The 18,140-nt window shown below is 44.5% G+C and overlaps 1 protein-coding gene across 1 annotated transcript in view; it reads left to right on the top strand.

The window, feature by feature from the left end:
* The window catches only part of LOC143806107 (complement factor B-like), a 144,615-nt gene that overhangs the window by 103,890 nt on the left and 22,585 nt on the right, over positions 1-18,140 (top strand). The window contains exons 10-13 of the mRNA XM_077286064.1: positions 85-222; positions 6,476-6,597; positions 8,363-8,480; positions 8,625-8,769. Of these exons, the coding sequence (XP_077142179.1) occupies positions 85-222; positions 6,476-6,597; positions 8,363-8,480; positions 8,625-8,769 (523 nt within the window). The remainder of the gene's footprint in view (positions 1-84; positions 223-6,475; positions 6,598-8,362; positions 8,481-8,624; positions 8,770-18,140) is intronic.

Genomic DNA, 18,140 nt, shown 5'->3' with positions numbered 1-18,140 from the left:
GATACGATGAAAATATATTAATATAATTCATCTTCTCAACATTTCACGTTATTCCATATTTAATTACTTTGTTTTCGTTTATAGATGTTTATGTCTTCGGCGTGGGTAAAAACCTCGATGAAAATGGAATCTTTGACATTGCATCCAAGAAAGATGCCGAGAAGCATGTCTTCAGGATGGAAAATGTATATGATATGAAGAGGGCCTTTGACAAGATCTTAGGTGAGAACATTTACTGTACATTTCTTTCTTCTGGATTGTTATAACGTCATTACCACAGGCTGGAATGGGCAGCAAAAAGCTTTGCAGACCAGTCCTCTGGAAGACGATCTTTCCTTCTGTACCAGTTGTGGTGAAAAATGTATATATATATATATATATATATATATATATATATATATATATATATATATATATATATATATATATATATATATATATATATATACTGTATATGTATATATGTGCAGTGGACTATGTATAGATTTATTGTGTCACTTGTAATAATGTAACATCTGTCTTCAAAAGCTGCAGGTCGTACCCATGTGTTAATACAGTTAGGTCCATATATATTTGGACAGAGACAACCTTTTTCTAATTTTGGTTATAGACATTACCACAATGAATTTTAAACAAAACAATTCAGATGCAGTTGAAGTTCAGACTTTCAGCTTTCATTTGAGGGTATCCACATTAAAATTTGATGATACCACTGAAAACATCCACTGTGTTTATTTTAGCAATATTACCTTTTATAATACTATAATAATCTTTATTTTTATATAGCGCTAACATATTCCGCAGCGCTTTACAGTTTGCACACATTATTAAGGGTTTAGGAGTTTCAGCTCCTTAACATGTGCCACCCTGTTTTTACAGGGACCAAAAGTAATTGGACAGATTCAATAATTTTAAATAAAATGTTCATTTTTAGTACTTGGTTGAAAACCCTTTGTTGGCAATGACTGCCTGAAGTCTTGAACTCATGGACATCATCAGACGCTGTGTTTCCTCCTTTTTGATGCTCTGCCAGGCCTTCACTGCGGTGGTTTTCAGTTGCTGTTTGTTTGTGGGCCTTTCTGTCTGAAGTTTAGTCTTTAACAAGTGAAATGCTGCTCAATTGGGTTGAGATGAGGTGACTGACTTGGCCATTCAAGAATATTCCACTTCTTTGCTTTAATAAACTCCTGGGTTGCTTTGGCTTTATGTTTTGTGTCATTGTCCATCTGTAGTATGAAACGATGACCAATCAGTCTGGCTGCATTTGGCTGGATCTGAGCACACAGTATGGCTCTGAATACCTCAGAATTCATTCTGCTGCTTCTATCCTGTGTCACATCATCAATAAACACTAGTGACCCAGTGCCACTGGCAGCCATGCATGCCCAAGCCATCACACTGCCTCCACCGTCGTTTACAGATGAGGTGGGATGCTTTGGATCATGAGCTGTACCACGCCTTCGCCATACTTTTCTCTTTCCATCATTCTGGTAGAGGTTGATCTTGGTTTCATCTGTCCAAAGAATGTTCTTCCAGAACTGTGCTGGCTTTTTTAGATGTTTTTTAGCCTTTTTATTCTTGATGCTTATGAGTGGCTTGCAGTGAACCCTCTGTATTTACTTTCATGCAGTCTTCTCTTTATGGTAGATTTGGATATTGATACTCCTACCTCCTGGAGAGTGTTGTTCACTTGGTTGGCTGTTGTGAAGGGGTTTCTCTTCACCATGGAGATTATTCTGCGATCATCCACCACTGTTGTCTACCGTGGGCGCCCAGGTCTTTTGCATTGAGGAGTTCACCAGTGCTTTCTTTCTTTCTCAGGATGTACCAAACTGTAGATTTTGCCACTCCTAATATTGTAGCAATTTCTCGGGTGGGTTTTTTCTGTTTTCGCAACTTAAGGATGGCTTGTTTCACCTGCATGTAGAGCTCCTTCGACCGCATGTTTACTTCACAGCAAAACCTTCCAAATGCAAGCACCACATCTCAAATCAACTCCAGGCCTTTTACCTGCTTAATTGAGAATGACATAATGAAGGGATTGCCCACACCTGTCCATGAAATAGCCTTGGAGTCAATTGTCCAATTACTTTTGGTCCCTTTAAAACAGGGTGGCACATGTTAAGGAGCTGAAACTCCTAAACCCTTCATCCAATTTGAATGTGGATACCCTCAAATGAAAGCTGAAAGTCTGAACTTCAACTGCATCTGAATTGTTTTGTTTAAAATTCATTGCGGTAATGTCTATAACCAAAATTAGAAAAATGTTGTTTCTGTCCAAATATATATGGATGTAACTGTATGTAGTTCCCTGAGACAAGTAGACTTCGGTCTCCAAATTGCACCAGGGGGTCTAGCTAGAGCCAAGAAGAAAGGGAACATTTGACACCTCCTAGCTCTTGGAAGTGAGATGTTAATTACGGCCTGATAGTATCTATCTGTGAGAACTTTTACACAGGGTGTCTCAAGAAAAATAATATATTCATTAGTAGCACGGCCACGGTCCTATCAAAAACCAGCAATTATGATATTAACCTGAGGGGTTGGCCTAGAAATCTGACCTCCAGACCAAAGCTATAAATTAGGGCTGTATACAGAGAATAGTGTTCACATAATGGGGGCAGCCTGAGAAGCTGATGTGATCCAATCTACATCCATCCTACCCTCAGGGAGCAGAAAGCAGACTACAAAGTTAGATGATTTCTGTAAGTTTTCTCCTGTTTATTTCATACTGTTTTGCATAAGTTGTATGTCTTTTTATTATCATATTTTTATACATTTTTCTTATTGTACGCACTGAACCTTTTTTGTATTAAAGTATAAAACTTTAACAAGTTGAACCTTGAATGTTCTAAAAGAATCCATAGCCTAAGGTGTGTGAGCCTTATGTGTGGTAGACATTATTAGTATTAATTTCCGGGACTCATCGTCCGTGTGTTCGATGAGTGGTGGCAGCGTATATGAGCGGGTGTGTGGCCTGGGTCGGTGTGTGATTTATGCTCCCATTACGGCATAGGACAGAGGTTGAATGCTGGACTGAGAGAGGGGAGCTAGATTAACCCTTGCAGGCACAACTCCAAGTCACGTGTGAGAGCGGGCACGTGACGAATTAGTGACACCACGGAGTAGGGATCCATGACACCAGTCATCCTGGGCTCCTCTTGCACTTTCTAGACCTTGCGATTTCTCTAGGCTTTACCTAGTAAGCCCCAGAGGCATCCAGTATGCAAAACTAAGGTTGCCATGAATAGAAATGAAGACTGTAGAGTTGATCAAAATGATTCACGGGATCCTGGTCCAGCAGCCATATCAATATTGCGTGAGATCTGGCCCAACGCCCTGTGAACCCAGTCTACCTGTTGACATGTTTGCCACCTCTTCTGATTACTAGGTGGCAATCTGCTACAACAGTGACGTTGCACTGGGCCTATTAAACAGAAGAGTCACCTGGGATGTCATAGTAACATAGTAACATAGTAACATAGTTAGTAAGGCCGAAAAAAGACATTTGTCCATCCAGTTCAGCCTATATTCCATCATAATAAATCCCCAGATCTACGTCCTTCTACAGAACCTAATAATTGTATGATACAATATTGTTCTGCTCCAGGAAGACATCCAGGCCTCTCTTGAACCCCTCGACTGAGTTCGCCATCACCACCTCCTCAGGCAAGCAATTCCAGATTCTCACTGCCCTAACAGTAAAGAATCCTCTTCTATGTTGGTGGAAAAACCTTCTCTCCTCCAGAATGCCCCCTTGTGCCCATCACCTTCCTTGGTATAAACAGATCCTCAGCGAGATATTTGTATTGTCCCCTTATATACAACTTATACATGGTTATTAGATCGCCCCTCAGTCGTCTTTTTTCTAGATTAAATAATCCTAATTTCGCTAATCTATCTGGGTATTGTAGTTCTCCCATCCCCTTTATTAATTTTGTTGCCCTCCTTTGTACTCTCTCTAGTTCCATTATATCCTTTCTGAGCACCGGTGCCCAAAACTGGACACAGTACTCCATGTGCGGTCTAACTAGGGATTTGTACAGAGGCAGTATAATGTTCTCATCATGTGTATCCAGACCTCTTTTAATGCACCCCATGATCCTGTTTGCCTTGGCAGCTGCTGACTGGCACTGGCTGCTCCAGGTAAGTTTATCATTATCTAGGATCCCCAAGTCCTTCTCCCTGTCAGATTTACCCAGTGGTTTCCCATTCAGTGTGTAATGGTGATATTGATTCCTTCTTCCCATGTGTATAACCTTACATTTATTATTGTTAAACCTCATCTGCCACCTTTCAGCCCAAGTTTCCAACTTATCCAGATCCATCTGTAGCAGAATACTATTTTCTCTTGTATTAACTGCTTTACATAGTTTTGTATCATCTGCAAATATCAATATTTTACTGTGTAAACCTTCTACCAGATCATTAATGAATATGTTGAAGAGAACAGGTCCCAATACCGACCCCTGCGGTACCCCACTGGTCACAGCGACCCAGATAGAGACTATACCATTTATAACCACCCTCTGCTTTCTATCACTAAGCCAGTTACTAACCCATTTACACACATTTTCCCCCAGACCAAGCATTCTCATTTTGTGTACCAACCTCTTGTGCGGCACGGTTTCAAACGCTTTGGAAAAATCGAGATATACCACGTCCAATGACTCACCGTGGTCCAGCCTATAGCTTACCTCTTCATAAAAACTGATTAGATTGGTTTGACAGGAGCGATTTCTCATAAACCCATGCTGATATGGAGTTAAACAGTTATTCTCATTGAGATAATCCAGAATAACATCCTTTAGAAACCCTTCAAATATTTTACCAACAGTAGAGGTTAGACTTACTGGCCTATAATTTCCAGGTTCACTTTTAGAGCCCTTTTTGAATATTGGCACCACATTTGCTATGCGCCAGTCCTGCGGAACAGACCCCGTCGCTATAGATTCTCTAAAAATAAGAAATAATGCTTTATCTATTACATTACTTAGTTCTCTTAGTACTCGTGGGTGTATGCCATCCGGACCCGGAGATTTATCTATTTTAATCTTATTTAGCCGGTTTCGCACCTCTTCTTGGGTTAGATTGGTGACCCTTAATATAGGGTTTTCATTGTTTCTTGGGATTTCACCTAGCATTTCATTTTCCACCGTGAATACCATGGAGAAGAAGGTGTTTAATATGTTAGCTTTATCCTCGTCATCTACAACCATTCTTTCCTCACTATTTTTTAAGGGGCCTACATTTTCAGTTTTTATTCTTTTACTATTGATATAGTTGAAGAACAGTTTGGGATTAGTTTTACTCTCCTTAGCAATGTGCTTCTCTGTTTCCTTTTTGGCAGCTTTAGTTAGTTTTTTAGATAAAGTATTTTTCTCCCTATAGTTTTTTAGAGCTTCAATGGTGCCATCCTGCTTTAGTAGTGCAAATGCTTTCTTTTTACTGTTAATTGCCTTTCTTACTTCTTTGTTTAGCCACATTGGGTTTTTCCTATTTCTAGTCCTTTTATTCCCACAAGGTATAAACCGCTTACAGTGCCTATTTAGGATGTTCTTAAACATTTTCCATTTATTATCTGTATTCTTATTTCTGAGGATATTGTCCCAGTCTACCAGATTAAGGGCATCTCTAAGCTGGTCAAACTTTGCCTTCCTAAAGTTCAGTGTTTTTGTGACTCCCTGACAAGTCCCCCTAGTGAAAGACAGGTGAAACTGTACAATATTGTGGTCACTATTTCCTAGATGCCCGACCACCTGCAGATTTGTTATTCTGTCAGGTCTATTAGATAGTATTAGGTCTAAAAGTGCTGCTCCTCTGGTTGGATTCTGCACCAATTGTGAAAGATTTGTCAAGTTTTGTGGTGTGGTCAACTCTAGAAGACCGCCCTGATCAGGCCGGCATAGAAGACCGGACAGGGTGCCAGACAAGGGCAGCATGAATCTTTCTGGCCTTCTCTAATAATATACCAACCCTCCGCCCTGGCACTGAAAAGCAAATCCGGCATACAGTTGTCATCTATAGTGACCCAGCCTGGTGTCTTTCGTTTACCTGTCATTCTAGTCCAGCTGCATCTGAGATATAGACCTCCATGGGTGGCAATGATTTGCAACAGTCACGACAAGAAGGCAGGGAAGACAACATTGTTCAGACTTACCACTTTGCTCCCCATGGCACTACAGTGGCCATCTTGGATGCAGTAGGACAGGAACACTGGTCTCAATGAAGGACATAACATGTGACAAACCGAGGACACTTGGTCGAGTGAAGGTACACTACAAATGTAGTCACTGTTCAGTGCCAAGGCAGAGGAAAACTTTACTAACTGTTTTGGATAATTCAGACATTTCTAGACTTGTTCCTGTGACAGGCAAAGTCCAGATCTCATCGGTTAGATGGTGGCACCAACATTGTTTTTTGCCTCATGAATTATAATATTGTCACATGTGTCTGGATTAAACCTTTCTTTCAGATGATACAGAAGTTCTTCATATGTGTGGACTTTCCAAAGAACGACTTTCAGATGATGAGGGCCTTGGCCCTAATGAGGACCTAGAAGAAGTGTTTCCTTGGATAGCTAAAATTACCATCACAGTAAGTCTATATGTGTCACGGGGAGACTAGGTGGGTGAGAGCTAATAACCCGGGCCCCTGCAGTTTCCCTCAGACTAGGGAAATGCTGACTGACCCTCTACCTGAAGTTTACACTGATGGTGAGCATGTCCAGGCCTCGAACCTCACCCTGCCTCCTGTTACAACCCTAAGCTGAAAACCTGCGCCCTCCACCCAGTGAATGTAATACACCAATACCCACAGTTAGCACAGACAAGGATAAAGGAAAATATACACCACGCCACAGTCACTCAGGAATACACTATAAATGTGCAGGGCAAAATAAACACAAATATAGGAAGGAGTAAATAAGACAAAGGAAAATACACCACCAGCAACGATTCTCCAACAACCAGCTCTCCATTCCAGACCGAGATAACAACGCAAGACAGAAGCTATAATCGGCGACGCCCAATGATCCGGAGAACTATTTAAAGGCCATGGGCATGGCCCAGCTTCCAATCCGAGGATCAGGTAAATTAACCCTGGAACAGCTGGACAAAACCTAGCCGACGCCAATGAGCAAATAGTGGTCAAAAGCGGAATTACCGCTGTCTGTCGAACGACCTGGTCTGAACAGCGTCCGACATGACAATATGTACTCGGTGTCACAAAGCCATACATGGTGTAAGAAATCTCAAGACATGCTAGAAGAAGAGATGTAATGTCAGCAAGTCATAGGTGAGAATACTGTACAATGGCCACATCATACAGATCCAAAGTTACAGATGAACTGTGTTTAAGATCTTAGAAGAAAACTTCTGTCTGGTGCAAGTAAGCAGCCAGAAAGCCACAATTATCTAATAAAGAGTTTAACCGACTGGTTTGCTGTGGGTACTGTAGGGTTTCACTCTCTCTGGTAGACATGAGGTAGCGTTCACACAGGCAATGCAGTTTTGGTCCAAATACATGCAGTTTTTATTGCTTTCCACAGGTTGCACAGCACCAAAACAAACTCATAAACAAAGGGCGCTATAATAATAAATAATAATAAAGATAAATCCCTAGTCTTGTCCAGGCGCTAACTAAACCACACAGACCTTGGCTACTCATACATTGCTGAGCTAGTCCCAATCCGGTCAATCACTACGACTAATGTCTACAGCAACCAGTGATACTTTCAGCTTGGTTCTATGAGATTCTAGCCTGTCTTTCCCTTCAGCTCCAACACAAATCACGTCTGCTCAGCCTCCCCAGCAGACTGACTTAGATGATCACCCAGCCTGGTCATATGCAGAGCTTAGCCAGGTGTATCAGAGTCTGTACCAGGTGTATCAGACTCTGTAGAGCTAGGATTTGCCCCTAGCCTACCTGGCATTGCTATAGCACTTTAGAGCAAAACAAGCCAAGTTAACGATAATTCGTACTAATAAATTTGCTTGCACCTTGTACTCCTCCTAAAAAGATAAGATCGAATTCAATTCTTCATGCTATGAGAAGGTGTCAACACTTGCGCTACTTTTTGTCTTAAGTTATCATAAAATCTGTCTTAAGAATACCACCCGCATTATTTTTCACTTTTAATAAGTGGTGAGTGGAGTTAAAAGTTGACAATTTTATCGTAAATGTGGCTTTCACCATAATTGGTAACTTTTTTATGCACGATACTGATAAATTCACTCTGTAAGGTGCTAGTGCCATAGGACTGTAAAAATGAAGTGCCAGCGACAGCTTCTGCTTATTATATACTCACTGACGGTGATATGCACCGCACTTTTTGTAAGTTTTTCTTTATTGTTACTTTTAGCGTCCAATGTCTCAAGATAAATGTAAAGGATCCATTGTGAGCAAATCTTTTGTCTTGACAGCTGCTCACTGCTTCCATCTAGATGAGCGGCTCCATACTGTCAGCGTCAGAGTTGGAGGTAAGTTCTCCCACTAATTTTACAGAAGCCCCAGCCTTGGTCCTACCACAACCTCCAAGGGGGACTCTAGCAGAGACATGGGCACCTGGGTGCCAATTCCACAAATGTGAGGACTGCGTATGTTCTTCCTTTTATCTATTGTAGGTAAGGTCTACAGAGTGAAACAACTCTACCGTCATAGTGACTACAACCCACTTGGCAAAAAGGACAAGGGCGTGGAGAAATCCTATGATTACGATATGGCTCTCATTGAACTAGATACAAAAATTGAGTTTTCCAGTAAAATCAGGTAAGTTTTATTTTTGCACTCGTTTAAATAGAAGATAAACTTTTCATGAAAAGGTGAAGCAAATCTTGAGTCTCCATGACTAGCCCTATTGTAGATGCATGTAGAAAAGCCGCGGAGACACCATCACGTGTTTCTCAACGCAAGCAATGAACAGCCAGGTCTTTCACCAGGAAGGAACAACCACGGGAAGGGCAGCATCCAATAAAGGAAAACCAACTATGCCAAAACATGGTATCCATCCACAGACAGCTGTTTCGGGGGATTTGCCCCTCATCAGTGTGGAGTAGGAAACTGGCTATTAGGAGCAGTGCCTAGTGAAAAGACTATAAACATAAGGATGAATGACCTCGGGGAGATCAAAACATCCAACACCGCGGAGACACCATCACGTGTTTCTCAACGCAGTGATCCAGAACACTGCCCCCATCCCTAAAGGGAAATATGCAAATGCATGTAGAAAAGCCGCGGAGACACCATCACGTGTTTCTCAATGCAAGCAATGAACAGCCAGGTCTTTCACCAGGAAGGAACAACCACGGGAAGGGCAGCATCCAATAAAGGAAAACCACCTATGTTTCTCAACGCAGTGATCCAGAACATGATGGGATGGGGGCAGTGTTCTGGATCACTGCGTTGAAAAACACGTGATGGTGTCTCCGCGGTGTTGGATGTTTTGATCTCCCTGAGGTCATTCATCCTTATGTTTATAGTCTTTTCACTAGGCACTGCTCCTAATAGCCAGTTTCCTACTCCACACTGATGAGGGGCTAATACCCCAAAACAGCTGTCTGTGGATGGATACCATGTTTTGGCATACGTGGTTTTCCTTTATTGGATGCTGCCCTTCCCGTGGTTGTTCCTTCCTGGTGAAAGACCTGGCTGTTCATTGCTTGCTTAGAAACACGTGATGGTGTCTCCGCGGCTTTTCTACATGCATTTGCATATTTCCCTTTAGGGATGGGGGCAGTGTTCTGGATCACTGCGTTGAGAAACACGTGATGGTGTCTCCGCGGTGTTGGATGTTTTGATCTCCCCGAGGTCATTCATCCTTATGTTTATAGCCCTATTGTAGGGCACCAGAACTGGTATTACTTTGGGGGGCACTGTAGTTTTGTCTGTTGAGGAGACATTTAGACCTGTATTATGGGGCACGGTGGCTTGCATGCATAAATTGGGAATCATCTTGGATATCTCATACATAAATATTATTTGCAGCTATTTAGCATATGATTAGTTATGCAGATTCTTGTAAAGTCGCTGCATTGTTATTGTTTTGCTCCTGGTGGTGGAAAAATCTTTTTCTTCCTGAATGCTACAAAATACAACCTGTTCTCACTAGTGATGAGCATTGTCACTCGAAGAAAGCAATTCCTAATACTCGCATGCTCATTTTGAGTAACGAGTATAATGGGAGTCAATGGAAACAAAAGATTTTTTTTTTCCACAGACCCTACAAAGAGGTCTTGAGGGCAGTGAAAATGTTCAAATGGATGGGAACAGTGCTGATTAGAAGGAGAAGTTGGCCTTGCAGTTTTGGTTGGTTTGAGGAAAGTGAATATTGAAAAACGCAGGGCAAAAACAAAGAGAATTGACATGCACCAGATTATTTTCTGCACCAAATCTGAAAGATAAACATACTTAACATGTGCTTGACGCTTCAGGTTTCTCATTCACTTTGCTGGCATCAGGTTTTGTCATAAATCCACGCCAGTGTTTTGGACAGATGATTGGGAAGCATCTAGCACAGGGGAAGAAGCAGTGATGTCACCCGATAATACCAATCAGGGACCCAGGCGTTCTGCCCACTGAGTCAGGTAGTTAGATGACACGTGCCTGATCATGCTGGTGGTAGTTATGTTCTTAGTGGTCAGGCCCCTGCTGATCTTTTGTTTGTCTCAGAACTCTCTTTAAAAAAGTCTCAGACTGGAGTACACCTAACTCTGATGGAGAAATTCAGAACTGTCAGTGCTCTGCTGAACAGTTGCCTGCCTTCTCCCTCTGGACACCACATTGCCTCTTCCTACCTGTTTTGATGCTGCCGATCTCTCCCCCTCAGCACTGCTGACCTCGCTATGCCTGCCAGCTTCCCAGGTTGGGTCTGTGACTTCGTCATCCACCACCTCGTCTTCCACCACTGCACCCTGCTCCTCCTGACCTTGTTACTTAACAACAGCAAGACTTAGCGGCACCTGTTGTGTCATCATCATCTTCCTCCTCCTTATCCCAAATTTGCCGTCCCCCCGTCATGTTGTTGTGGCCTTGGCAGCTTTACGTTTTGGGCGTCACTAAACAGAATGTCCTCCTGTCCCTCTTGGAGCATGCAAATCAAGAGACCACAATTAGAAATGTCGTGGTAAAGAGCGCCTCGGAGTGTCCTAATATGGGATCACTAGTCTCTTGGGACTCAACATGGTGGGAGGATGGAGGTTCATGGTGAGAATTAAGTGATCCAGACTTTAGGCTGGTGAGAATGAACCATGTGGAGGACTGGGTGGAGCTGCCAAGCCTGCTGGAAGCATTATCTGCTTTCCAACCGACCACCTGTCCGCACTGCTCTGGCTTAAGAAGTGGTGTACCGTGCCTCCCTGCAAAGTATTTTGATTATTGATTACATTCAAGTTGGAAATACAAACATTTAGTAAAGTCAATCTTGACAAGTATTAAGCTCGCTAAGTCTTACTTCAGAATGAGCTTGTTCCAAGTTATAAAGTAGTTGAGTAAAAACTTACAGAAATTATCTGTAACATTTAAATACTATATGTCACGGCCACTCCTTCTGCGGCCGTGCCTGCTGCCGGGACCACCGCCGCTCCCCCCGCTCATACTTACCCGCTGCGGCGCGCTCCTCCTGCAGGCACGCGTCCTCTCCTTCATTCTTCTCCGATCCCTGGTTCTTGTCTGGTGCGCGTGCGCACCGCCCTCTCCAGCACTTCCTCTTTCTGATTTACAGGTGCTCTTTATCTCCTCTCTGTGATCCTGAAGGTCCGTGACCCGGAAGTCCTTCAGCACTCCATGTATTTAAGGCGATTCCTTCCTCTGCTCCTTGCCTGTCTGTGATTTGTGCTTCTGTGACTTAGGTCCACCTTCATCCTTGCACTGCCTGTTCTGAGTCTCCGCTCTGTCCAGCCAGTTCAGCTTCTCTGCCTTTCCCAGGCTTCCTTGTCTCCTCGTCCATTCCAGCCTTCCCAGTGTCCGCTCCGTACTCTGTTAGTCTGGTGTCTCTGTCCTGTCATGCTTCCTTTGTGTCTTCCCCTTCCCAGTGCTCCTTTGGTCTCGCCTGTACTCAGCTCTTACCAAACTGTACTTCATCTTACCTCGCTCTGTCCGTTCTACGCACAGCTTTTCTATTTTGTACCTCCTACTACCTGTCTTTGGGTTCCAGCTTCTGCGGCAATAGTCTCCCTTGGGTCTGCCCCTAACGCTCCCTGTATAGGCGGTGGTCTACCTGGTCAGCTCATCCTTTGGAGGTTCGTTGTCGTGGATCTGCGGGTCCACTCCAGGTGTTCCAAAAGATCTCACACTATATGGGTACTTCTAAATGAAGTGTAAGAAAGTAAAAGGGGAAGCTATATATGAATTATCCTCTTTTAGGAGTATGTGTAATATAGTGAGAAAGTAGAGGGGGCGAGAGACAGTAGGGTAGGATAGGGAAGGGGGGGTAGGTTGGGGGGGATCTGACTCCACATTCCATAGGTCTTATTTAAAATATCAAGACTACAGGTCAAGGTCATATATAGCGTCTTCTCGGGAGAAACTACGTTTATTTTTAATAAAAGTAAAAAATTGGTCATCTGCAGCAACCAAAATGGTTTTTGAGAGTTTACTCCACCATAATGTAACAGAAAGAACGCAAAAGTTTATGACTTTTTAATTTACTGAGATAATGACTATTGGGTTTTCATTGGCTGTAAGCCATAATCATCAACATTCCTAGGAGCTCTGGAAATGAGACCAAAACAAGGATTTTAGTGTTGAACCACAATGAGTTTCAACGGTTAAACCGTCTTCATCAGGTGGAAGTTGAAACGCGTTGTGGTTCAACACTAAAATCCTTGTTTTGGTCTCATTTCTAGCGCTCCTAGGACCGTTATTACTATTCTTTACTGCATTTTGTATCCTCCTAGAAGGTTAACGGCTGGAGCTGCGGTGGACCCTTTGCTTTCAATTTTAACTGTGACCCTCACAGCGCTCCCCAGTGACCGCTTTCTATTCCCTTGAATTTCTTAATCATCAACATTAACAGAAATAAACACATGAAATAGATCACTCTGTAATGACTCTATATAATATGAGTTTCACTTTTTGTATTGAATAACTGAAATAAAATAACTTTTTGATGATATTCTAATTTTGTGAGAAGCACCTGTATTTGGGGGGGGGGGGGGGGGGTGTTGGGGGATGTCCATGGTCAAGACTGGCGGTTAAGCCAAGAAAGCCAGAAGAAGGAAGCAAACAGCAAATGTTTAAAACGTAACCTTTACTCAACAATTTTACGAATATATATGTAGCGCCCCCCACTGCCGCAGGGCCGAGGGGTACCCGGTACCGGACCTCTGAGTCTCTGCTCTGGGGTTGTCACGGTGGCTAGGCCCCGGTCCGTGACCCTGCCGTGGGGCGCACAGTGAATGATAGGTGTGGATGATGGTAGTGGTGGTGCGGTGCAGTAAATAACGAGGACACCAGGTTGCAGTCTCTTTACCTCTTTACTGAACATCTCTGAGTCCACAGTCCAGAATACGGTTCACCAGGCTGCGCAAGTCCGGCCGGTCCAATGGCACCTCCAGAGTTCTCCTCACAGGTGGAAATCGGTGCCTTCCTTCTAGCGCTATGTGTTGTGGTCCTTCCCTGCTGTGCTTACGGAAAGTCCCCACAACCGTTGTGTCTGTTTCTTAAGTTCCCTCACAACTCGATTAAATGATGTTCTTCTAATCCTCCGTCCCTCCCTGATGTTCTGGTTGGGACGGCACCCGTTTGACGGGTAGGCTCGGAGCTCTTCCGGGACCCTAGAGTCGCCCCTCTCCACAAGTTGCCCCCCAAGACTGCATAGGTGATTTGAGTTAGACAGCCCGCCTTAAACTGACTGTCCTGCCGCTGTTTGGAGTATTGCTTGAAGCTGAATGGTATTCTACTCCCTCGGCGTTCCGGCCACTGGTAGTGCGCCTCAGTAGGATGTTGCTCCGGTCTTACAGCACGACTCCTACTGGTGTTTCTCCTTTGCGTGATCTCATTTCTCACTCAGCACAATCTATCTCTCTTCTAGTCCTTTCTTGGGTACCGCCGCTACCCGGAGCAGGCACGGTCCCGTTACGTTCGTTCTTGTTGCCAAGCCTCTGTCAGGATCCCACCCCTGACAGAGACCCTACTGTATCTTCCCCCGCAACACCCTCTGCCACAAGGTGTTGCCTGGTTCCAACCCAGTCAGCTTTCTGATCTAACTTCCTGCCTGACCCCCAGTTTACCCACTATGGTGGGGAGTGGCCTAATGAATAGCACCCTTAGCTCCCCCGGAGGCCCAGCTGTGAAATGTATTGGTGTCTGTGATACCTGATCAGATGAACTCCTTCAGTGCCATCAGACGCACCGTAGCTCCCCATAGTGGCGGAGCCACAGTACTGCAACGACCAGGACTCTGGGGCGCTGCACTCCCCCCTGGTTAAACACAGTACTCCGGGACTGGGAAGAAAACAACAATACAAGTTAGCAAAAAGACATACAGTTTCGTTGAGTGTAATAACAATAAGTATACTTGAACAGGCTTCCCTTTATGGGAGGTGAGGACACTTGAACGTTACAAACATGGTTAAATAACATAGCAACATGCTATAAATAACTCTTCTTACCCAACCGGGTATTCTACTAAGTGCAAAATTGTTGAACAATAATTTAACATTGCCTTTAAGGACATACACTCTAAATCCACTAAAGACCTTCCTATAATCACATTATAAGGTAATTTAACTTTTTCATTCTCCTTCTTTAAATCTGCAGGACCGCCTGTCCTATCGGCACCAGACCTATTGCCTCTCCTTTCGGTTACAGGACCGCCCCGTTCAGCCAGGGCCTACTGCCTTTTCAACTACTATACACAGTATAGAACATAACATTACTTTCAGTTAGAGCACTGAGCCATCTCTACATGACTCCTATGAGGACTCAGGGTTTACCTTCTATCCTAGCTATCTATCAACATTATCAAAACATTTTCTATTGAACATTAAGCCTTCTCATTATCTTTCTCTCTATCATGCATGCTGGACACCACGTCTATCCCTACGGGTCCACTGCATCCTTCTTCTATCTTTCACCTTTTTCTTCTCAGAGAACGTCATCAGAATTTCTTTACAATTAACTAATTAAATACATATAACTTTCTCATGTAAACATTATCATCACTTTCTTTGGTCGAGACATTATTGCTTCCAATCCTAAAGCAATATCACGGTTTAAGCGCAGCAAATGAACATCCACTTTAAGAGGGGACCAAGTCTCTATGAGGTAGCACGCCTTCTCAAGCTACCAGTCCATACTCAGCAAAGGTTCCAGTGTGGTATCTTCACAAAGAGTCCTTCTTTAAGTAAAACCAGTAGGGAGCGCCTTTAATAAGGTGCAAACTATGTACAAGAAGTTCGGATCATGCACTGTTCATGATTTCAGCAGTTCTTTTCAACTATAAACTTGTGCAAAAACTTTAGAAAAGCAAACAAAAACAAACAATAGGGATCCCAGTATGACGGGCAGGACAGAAAACTAGAGTGGACCCTCTGGGCCGTGGGGGACCTACCCCTGGGCGAGCGGACCTAGAGTGGAACCGACCCCTATACAGGGATTGTTTAGGAGCAGGCCCAGAGGAGACTTACCCATGGTGGAGTACCAAGAGGAACGGCTCCAGGAGGGAAGGAGGAAGACTGCCGAGGCTGGAGAGGCAATACCGGCTGGAGACTCAGGAAGGCAGAGATGATTAGGAGAACTGGAACCCGGAGCGGTAAGGCTGATGGAAGGAAGAAAAGAACAATAAGACAAGGGGAAAGGGAAGGAGCAGGTACTGGAAGGGAGCCGAGGACAAACGAAGAAACTGGGCGGAGAACCAAACGGAGTAGGAACGCAGCACTATAGCGGAAGGGGCCAGACGCACAAGCTAAAGGCAAATGACAATCAGGCGCAGGGAAGCAGGCGAACCTGCCTTATATAGCAGGAACTGGAGCGGGATTGGTTACCGAGGTACAGACCTGGAGACCTCAGGGCGGAGGAACAGAAAGGAGACGCCTGCGTCCCTTGGGGAAACTGGAGCGCCTGCGCAGACTCTGCACACTCCCCAGAGAGCCAGGCACCGGAAGTGAAGGAGGGAACAGGAGACGTCCGGACCCAGAAGTAGACAGCCGGGAGCGCGCAGCAGCAGGGGGAGAAGGGCCGGCGCGCCTAGACCCTGGGACAGAGCGGCAGGAGCGCGCAGCGCCCGCACTAGGTGCTGCAGCCGAGGAAGAGGAACAGACGCGCCTGGACCCTGCAGTAGATGGACGGCGCCGCAGAGCGGCGGTGAAAGTGGTAACAGTACCCCCCTCCTTACAACCCCCTTTACGTAGACTGGCAAAAAATTTACATAGAATACGAGGGGCATTAATATTCTCCCGAGGCTCCCAAGATCTCTCCTCAGGACCAAAACCCTTCCAATCAACCAAAAAAAATCTTTACCACGAACTTTCTTAACAGCCAAAATATCCTTTACCTCAAAGACGTTGTCAGAGCTAACTGGTTGAGGGGACGAGTCAGAAGAGGGATGAAAGCGGTTAAAGACTGTTGGTTTGAGAAGAGAGACATGAAAGGTATTGGGAATACGGAGCGAGGCAGGCAATTTCAGCTTGTAAGCGACATCGTTGACTCGACGCAGAATCTCGAAAGGACCTATAAATCGTGGTCCAAGTTTGTAGGATGGGATCTTGAGTCTGACGAACCTCGAGGAAAGCCAGACCTTGTCACCTGGCAGGAAAGAAGGCGGATCTAAACGCCTTTTGTCTGCTTGCCTTTTCATTCTTAAAGATGCCTTGTCGAGTGTCTCCTTGACTTCACTCCAGATAGTGGAAAACTCGCAGACTAGAGAATCGGCTGCCGGAACACCGGAGGTAGAGGAGACTGGTAGGGGCACCCCAGGATGATGTCCGAATACAATGAAGAAGGGAGTTCTCGCAGAGGCTTCGCTGGAATGGTTATTGTAGGCAAACTCAGCCCAAGGAAGGAGATTTACCCAGTCATTATGATGAGCATTGGTGAAATGTCGTAGATAGGCGGCTAGAGTCTGATTGGTCCGTTCAGCTTGACCATTAGTCTGAGGGTGATATGCGGAAGAAAAGTCCAGAGTCACCCCCAGGAGTTTGCACAAAGCTCTCCAAAAGCGAGAAGTAAATTGTACACCTCTGTCAGACACAATGTGTAGTGGTAAACCATGTAGTTTAAAAATGTTCAGGATAAAGATGTCCGCCAACTCAGGAGCAGAGGGTAAACCGGGCAGCGGAATAAAGTGGGCCATCTTAGAAAACCTGTCCACCACAACAAAAATGACTGTACATCCGGAAGAGCTGGGTAAGTCGGTAATGAAATCCATGGCAATATGTAGCCAAGGTGCAGATGGCACAGGAAGAGGGAGCAGATTTCCAAATGGTAGTTGTCTTGGTACTTTGTTCCTGGCACACGAGGGACAAGAAGCGACAAATTCTTTGATGTCTTGACGCAAAGTAGGCCACCAGTAGTACCGAGAGATAAGGAGGAAAGTCTTTTTGAATCCGGCATGACCCGCCAATTTAGAAGAATGACCCCAAGATAACACTCTTCTTGTGTCGTCCTCCGAGACAAGGGTCTTACCCGGTGGAGGGTGAATCACCTGTAAAGGAGCTACTGTTATGACCTTAGAAGGATCAATGATGTAAGTAGGCTCCTCCTCAGTATCGGGAGACTGAAAAGACCTCGACAGGGCATCTGCTTTAATGTTCTTAAAGCCAGGCCGAAAGCGTAGCTCGAACTCGAAACGGGCGAAAAACAGGGACCATCTGGCTTGTCGGGGATTTAATCTTTGCGCATTCTGCAGATATGCCAGATTCTTATGATCAGAATAGATTACAAACGGATGTACAGATCCCTCAAGAAGATATCTCCATTCCTCCAAAGCCAACTTGATGGCTAACAACTCTCGATCTCCTATGGTATAGTTCCGTTCTGAAGTCGAAAAGGCTTTGGAGAAGAAACCGCAGGGAACCATCCGACCCTCGGAAGACTTTTGAGAGAGCACAGCTCCGGCACCAGAGGAAGAGGCGTCCACCTCCAGAACGAAGGGCTTGTTTACTTCCGGGTGATGCAAAACTGGAGCAGAGGAAAAAGATTCT

The sequence above is a fragment of the Ranitomeya variabilis genome, chromosome 2 (assembly GCF_051348905.1).
Source record: "Ranitomeya variabilis isolate aRanVar5 chromosome 2, aRanVar5.hap1, whole genome shotgun sequence".
Classification (NCBI taxonomy): domain Eukaryota; kingdom Metazoa; phylum Chordata; class Amphibia; order Anura; family Dendrobatidae; genus Ranitomeya; species Ranitomeya variabilis.
Note: the sequence above shows the minus strand (reverse complement) of the source record. Positions and strands in the feature narration are given on the sequence as shown.